This window comes from Etheostoma spectabile, chromosome 4 (assembly GCF_008692095.1).
Source record: "Etheostoma spectabile isolate EspeVRDwgs_2016 chromosome 4, UIUC_Espe_1.0, whole genome shotgun sequence".
Taxonomy (NCBI): Eukaryota; Metazoa; Chordata; class Actinopteri; order Perciformes; family Percidae; genus Etheostoma; species Etheostoma spectabile.
Window position 1 is genome coordinate 34,325,082 of NC_045736.1, and position 6,955 is coordinate 34,332,036.

The 6,955-nt window shown below is 40.5% G+C and overlaps 2 protein-coding genes across 2 annotated transcripts in view; both read right to left on the bottom strand.

Moving 5' to 3' along the window:
• Positions 1–1,273: 1,273 nt before the first annotated feature.
• LOC116688181 (P2Y purinoceptor 1-like) lies at positions 1,274–4,372 on the bottom strand. Its single transcript, XM_032514022.1, has 2 exons — positions 2,798–4,372; positions 1,274–2,080 (listed from the first exon to the last, which is right to left on the bottom strand). Exon 1 carries the CDS (start codon positions 4,324–4,326, stop codon positions 3,292–3,294), a length of 1,035 nt encoding a protein of 344 aa, XP_032369913.1. The 5' UTR covers positions 4,327–4,372; the 3' UTR covers positions 1,274–2,080; positions 2,798–3,291.
• Positions 4,373–4,555: 183 nt separating this feature from the next.
• Positions 4,556–6,955, bottom strand: part of LOC116688182 (WNT1-inducible-signaling pathway protein 2) — a 10,550-nt gene continuing 8,150 nt past the window's right edge. The window contains exons 5-6 of the mRNA XM_032514023.1: positions 6,146–6,447; positions 4,556–6,105 (exon numbers count right to left, since the gene is read on the bottom strand). Of these exons, the coding sequence (XP_032369914.1) occupies positions 6,160–6,447 (288 nt within the window). The 3' untranslated portion in view covers positions 4,556–6,105; positions 6,146–6,159. The remainder of the gene's footprint in view (positions 6,106–6,145; positions 6,448–6,955) is intronic.

Sequence of the window (6,955 nt, forward strand, 5' to 3'; positions counted from 1 at the left end):
AAACAGTTCTGAAATACAAAATAATAGAATTTTAATCATGTGATAAAATATACGATTAACTTTAGAAATTCAGCGATTAAGAAAAAGATTTATTGTTTGACAGCCCTAATTCTCAGCAGCAAGACATGAATCCAATTGTGATTCTTTCGGAACTCACAGATCCAGTTTCTCATTTTTAATTTCCCCCTTAAAATTTAAAGGAATCTACATGTATGTGTGTGCTCAAATATGGCTTCTGGAAATAAAATAAAGGATACAATATGAATTACAAAACAGACATTAATTAAGAAGTTCCCCATGCGTTTAGAGTTACGCATCCCCAGGAGTCATTCTTGATGCCTACTATCTCAAACGTCTTTCTCAGATAAGGCAGACGATGATTGTGCATGTTTTGCTGCTTGTCTGCTGACTCTCTGGGATCTCCGTTTTTTTCATATTTAATCATGTCGCCGTCCATACTACTATGTGCTAACGTTAGCGCCATGATTTGCCACATGAATGTCGCCGAATCTGTTGAGTCGTCTTGTAGTGGTGCACCAAGTGGAACGTATATTCCCATCCAATTAGATTGAATATTTATATTGTAAATTGATGACACGAAAAATAATAACAGTAACTCCACTGAAATCATTTGAAACTAAAGTAACGAGCCAATTTTGTCAAATTTAAGGAGTGGAAAGTACCGATATTTGTGTTAAAATGTAAGAAGTAAAAGTGAAAAGTCAGCACAAAAATAAATAGCAACACAGTAAAAAAATATACTTTAGTACAGTAACAAAGTACCTCACAAACTAGTAACCAATGTACTTTGGGGGTAAGCGTTCAGGGGGCTCCAAACATGTCAGAAAACCAAGAACTGTGTCTACTTGTGCCCCATCAGGGGGTTAAAGAAAACGAAAAAAAAAGAAAAAAGATGTGATTTCTTGTGATTTCATGTCTTTTATGTAGCTTTAAACCTGGGAGCTGCTGGCTTTGACAACGTCTCATTCTCTAACAGATATGTGTTGAGATCTACAGGATTTCTAAAATTTATTTTGAAAAACGTGTGATGTTTGGAACATGCAGAAAGAAACAGTACAGGAAAATAATATTGTTTCTTAAAATAAATAAAGACATTTGCATCATAAATTCTTGCATAAATGTTCAATGCGTCACCCCCCATTTTTGAAACTAAATGCCCTTACCATAGACAGCCTGGACGAAACATGATGATGGAAACGTTTGGGATAAATCAGCACATTGAGTGATAATGATGATTATCATAAGATTATCGTTAGTAACACACGCACGCACACACTCACCCACATACGCAGGAAGTACGCTGGGCTTTGAAGCAAACTGAACATAACAGACAAACAGTGGAATTGCAGCACCCGGCCTTTTACCTGATGCCCTCTGGCCCAAAAATACTTTTTCTCATGGACTAATAACAAAATGTCTGTAAATCAGTGGATAGATTTTTTCGAGCTTCACAACCCCCGCAAAATGACTCATTTCAGACATTTCATGTCAGAATTTGATCCATTCGGTCAGATAACATTTGGAAAGTCTAGAAGAGCTGCACAATAACATCATTAAATTCCCATTCAAGTTAGCCAATCTCTAAACCAGAAGTAGCCGTGTCGCGGAGGTCTGAAAAGACCGTCATGCAACAAGGGCTGTGTTAGCCTACCCTAACTGATATAAATGTGGTGGACAAAATAACAGAAACACCTCTGTATAAGACAACAGCAGCACAAACTACAGCCTCCAAAATCATCTATTAATTTCACCTTACATGGTAATTCATCAGTAAAAATAATCTCCCAATACTATATAATAATGTATCCCAGGTGACATTCTGCATAATAATTACTATAATTCATGATAGTTTAGTACACTTTTTTGATAATACTTCTTTACTTTTATTTAAGTACACATTTAAACATACAAGACTTTTTACAGCAAATTTGAGGTTTTGAGTATTTCTTCCACTTTGAGACTTTGTTGAACTCGTGTCAATTTATCACTAAACAAATGTGCAAAATGAAGAGCTGTGGAATGGCCACTTTGACAGTTAAACATGCCTCTCTTCAAAAGCCTTTACATGATGTCCCATGACATGGTGGTCTTTGGATGCTTTTCTATAGGCCTTACTAGTCCTCTAATACTGTATCTGAAGTCTCTTTTATATAGACCTTAGTGGTCCCCTAATACTGTATCTGAAGTCTCTTTTATATAGACCTTAGTGGTCCCCTAATACTGTATCTGAAGTCTCTTTTATATAGACCTTAATGGTCCCCTGATACTGTATCTGAAGTCTCTTTTATATAGACCTTAGTGGTCCCCTAATACTGTATCTGAAGTCTCTTTTATATAGACCTTAGTGGTCCCTTAATACTGTATCTAAAATCTCTTTCACAAAATTCAGTCTTGGTGCAGAATTACAGCCACTAGAGCCAGTCCCACAATGAGCTTTCCTTAGTCTGTGCCATTTCTGAGTCTGTAGCTTTTGAGGAGGAGCGAGGGGGTCAAGGTGGAGGCTGGGGGTGTGGCCTTGGCTAACTGCCACTTTGCTCGTTTGAAAGCCATGATGTCTCTCTCTCACAGGTGGACCTTGCCCCTTATGACCTCATGAGGAGCAAGATTCCAGATCGGCCCATCTGAGCTTTCATTTTCTCAAAGGCAGAGCAGGAAACTCAGGGCTCGGTTTACACCTATCACCATTTCTAGCCACTGGGGGACCATAGACAGGCTGGGGGAACGCATATCAATGTTTGAAAAAAACTCAAGAAGTGAAATTGTCATGCCATGGGACCTTTAAGGATGGAATCTGAGTTAAACATGGGCAACACAAACCATGCTTCAGCAGCAACAGTGCAAAGGTAGTGCTATATAGGCTAGGGCACAATACATGTGTTTTAAAACATGGACTTTTCTTGCACTGTACAGAAGAAAAGCAATCACAGGACAGATCTGATTATTAAACGCACAATCACAGTAACACAAGGACAGCACCTTAGTACAATAGTGATCATGCTAACATAAGCTTCAGCTGGAAATAACAAGTTCTGTCTTTTGTAATAATGTTCAGCAGAAACAAAGAAAATCCTCCAGCAGGACATCTGATATTCTCTATGCGTAGACAACTTGGTGACCTTCTGACTATGGCTCTGCTAGATAATTGGGTTATTATCTTGCAAATCATCGGTCATTATTGTAAGCTGTACTTTGTTCCAGGAAATGTGGACGTTCTGGCGGTGCATGATACGCAGGGACGGAACTGTATGTCGGGTGAAACATTCGTGCGTCTTATCCATTCATCAGGTCGGAGTTAACGCGGGTGTCTGACGGTGAATCCGCGTCCGCGTCAATCGGTCTGCGGTAAAGGACTGCGCCTGTCAGGCCTGCCAGAGACAGCCGGGCCCGCTTGCTGAGGTGCTGAAGCTTCAAAAGGAAATCATCATTCCCAACGATATAAATCAGCGGGTTTATTGCGCTGTTTAGACAAGCGAGGAATCGGCCGACCTGATGCGCAATGTAGATGCCGTCGAAACTGGGGTGACAAATCCCACTCTGTTTCAAAATCCTGGTTTTCAAGTTAACATTTCGAAAGACGTGGTATGGAATGAAACAGACGGAGAACAGAATCACGAGAATCACGACCAGTCTCAAACACCGCTGCTTCAGCAGAGAGTTGACGTTGGCTTTTCTGGCAAGAACCACAACGATGTGTCCATAACACAGTAAAATGATAAGCAACGGTATGGCAAACCCTGTGACGGCCCAGCCGATGCTGTACGGCAGGTATCCTCGGATCAGCTCGTCCGACGTGGTGTCGTAGCACGAGTTAGGGGATTTGTGATCATTCTTGTCGAAGAACATATCAGGGAGGATCTGGATAATGACGAGAAGCCAGACCAAGGCGCTGATGGCCAGCGAGTGGCAGCTGGTGATTTTTCCCATCACCCTCATAGGGTGCACAATACCCAAGTACCTGTAGATGCTGATGCAGGTGAGGAAGCCGATGCTGCCGTACAGGTTGAGGTTGAAGCAGAAGCGGGTCACTTTGCAAAAAGTCTGACCGAACTGCCAGCTGCTGTTTCTTGCGTAATAGTGTATGAGAAACGGCAGGGTGAACAGGTACAGCAGGTCCGCAACCCCTAGGTTGAACATGAAGATGTTAATGCTTCCGATTTTGTTCCAGCTGGTGTACACACTCTTGAGCCCCCAGATGTTGGACAGCGTCCCGACAACGAACACAGTGATAAACCCAGCCGGTAGGAAGGCGTGCGTAAAGTTCAGGTTGATTCTCTCGCATGCTTCGTGCGTGATATTTCCAGACATGTCTTGAGATCCCGCTGGGTTTAAACCTCTCTTTCATTCAATGTGACTTTTTAACTAGAATAACAACAGCTCAGACCAAACACAGACCCAAAAAGGAACTACGTGTGTGAGTCTCGCAAAGCAAAACTGAAGTGAATAAGAAGCCCGCCCACTTCCAAGGCTAATGGATGGTGTGATACACAGGAAGAGCAATGCAGACACAATAGAACAAAAAGTCAACATCACAGACTTTTACAAGAACAAATCAAAGGATTTATTCCAGTGAAATAACTTACATCATGCATACTGTCATAACAGCTAACTGTTGATCACGGATTTATCACTAGTCCTGCAGGTTGAAGCATTTATAACTTTGCACTACAGAGTCGATTACCAACATTGAAATCAGGTAGGCCCAACCAAATTCCATTCTACTAAGATATTAATTTATTAAACCAAGAATCAAATCACTTTAATGAAACATGTATTCCTCAGTTCAACAACTTGCACTTGATTAAACAAACAACAGTTCTTTTATTTACCACAGCTTTTTAAGTAAATCAAATCGGATCTTATTTGAAAGAAACACATCCTGACGTTTGCAAATGAATACATACCAAGATTTTTAAAAGTCCACTATGTGAATTTGTATGATTTATACTATGCATATTGTAAGTAATAGGTGGGCCCAGTTTTATATAACTCTTCTCAAACTCCCAAATCAGTGTGCAGCTATCTGCATATTTTGTCCAACCTTTTGATATTTGATTTGATATCTCAAATCAAAGGTGCAGATGTTGGCTCTGTGATAAGGAGACAATCCAGAGCATGTTTGTATGTGTACATGCTTGTAGATGAGGAGACGTTATAAAGCTAATGTTATGGGCAGAAATATGTGCCACTATACATGGCATCTGAATAATTGAATTTGAATAATTGCATTGAAAAACTGAATCTGAATAGCATAACTTGAAATTGAATTTAATAGTTTGGAAGTGAAACTTCAAACTGGATTTAATATTATGAACTTGTATTCAGTTTGTCTGAAACTGCAGGCTATTTGATTCTCACTGAAAATGTAACTATACTATACTTCCACATTGAGGTCTCACAACAGATTCAGTTCTTTTATTTCACTTTCAGTTAACTGAAATACACATCTGTTCAGTGAGGAAAGAGCAATGAGAGCTGACAGAACTCCTCTCTGTGTAGCCAATGATGATTTCTAACAGAGAATTTTTTGAAAAAAAAATAAAGGATATGTGTGAAAATATACATTAACATTAATCAAACATATTATCTGCAAAAATAAATCAGCCTATAGGTAAGGTAACCACTAAGGTAGCCAGCCACAGACATAGTTAAGCTTAATTAAGGATTCACTGTGCCGTGTGTATGTCTGACTAAACTCAAAGGGCAGGCTTCAAAATGAACTTGTGGGTGGTATTACTGCATCACTAAGGCCATGTTTTCCTCAGAATTTGACTGGCACTCAAGCGTGTGTCCCTAGTGCAAGGGTGGACATGTTTTTAATCTCAGTACATATCTGAGTTTGCCAAAGAGTGGATAAAATGTGGTCAAATGTGAACAAGGTTTTCTTTAGCTTGTTGTAACTCTGGTGACACATTAATGCATACATCTTAGTACATCCTTTTGAATGTGAGTGCCCATTTTGCTGGATGCTCTACTCAGCTATTTGCCAATTTTAAGTATCCCATCCTGATTGTAATATTTCCATAATTTTTAAACACCGGCTCAACTATCATGTGTACATGTTTGGTCACTTTCCTCAGATGGGACCTGCCCACATAGATATAGAATGCCTGTTCTAGATCTATGCCTTCCCATGCATGCTCACAGCCATGGAAGGACACTCCGGGCAGCTGTGGCCGGGGATGGGCGGCAGTTGGAGATGCTGCAGGAGCAGGACTCAATCTTCATCACCTGCTGCTGGCTTAGCCTGCCCTGGGGGCAACGGAAAAGCATCCACACTGTCCTGGTGTGTGAGGGGCTGCAGCAGCGTCCCTCCGGACAGGTCAAGGCACAGAACCTGGGACGGTAGGCTCGGGTGCTCCGGCAGCCCTGCTGTTCCAGCTGAATGGACACAGGTGAAGTGTAGCTGCTCTCGCACACCCCCGAACCCTGAAATACACAGGGACAGGCAAAACTGTAGTAAGCACGTGGGTACTCTTGTTACATGTCCAGTGATGTGTAGTCATTTGCAGATTGGTGCAAGTTTATACAGTATATATACATTACAAATTTAGATATTTACAATATCTAAATTTGGGACCACTAATATCTTTGATTATGCCACATTTGTAAAATGAAATATAATGTCTTGTTAGGGATGCAGTATTCTACAATGTCACTTTTTATTATTATAATAAGTCTAGGCCTGCAACAATTGTCTAATGCCATTTTATTTTTACATAATCGCCATTTCTTTGTGTAACCACAATTAATTGCTAACATGAGCTAAGGAATTAGCTCTAGCTAAGGAATTAGCTCTATGGACTAGTTTTTCAGCATCGTTTTGAGACAGGATGTTTGTAATTTTGGCCACACAATGCCAAAACGAACGTGACTACTTAACCCTTGCTAATCCACTCTCCCTCCCCGAAGAATGTTGCGCAACAATAGAGACAAG

Excerpts from the sequence above, each read along its gene's own strand:
- LOC116688181 (XM_032514022.1), bottom strand. The coding sequence starts at position 4,326 with ATGTCTGGAAATATCACGCACGAAGCATGCGAGAGAATCAACCTGAAC.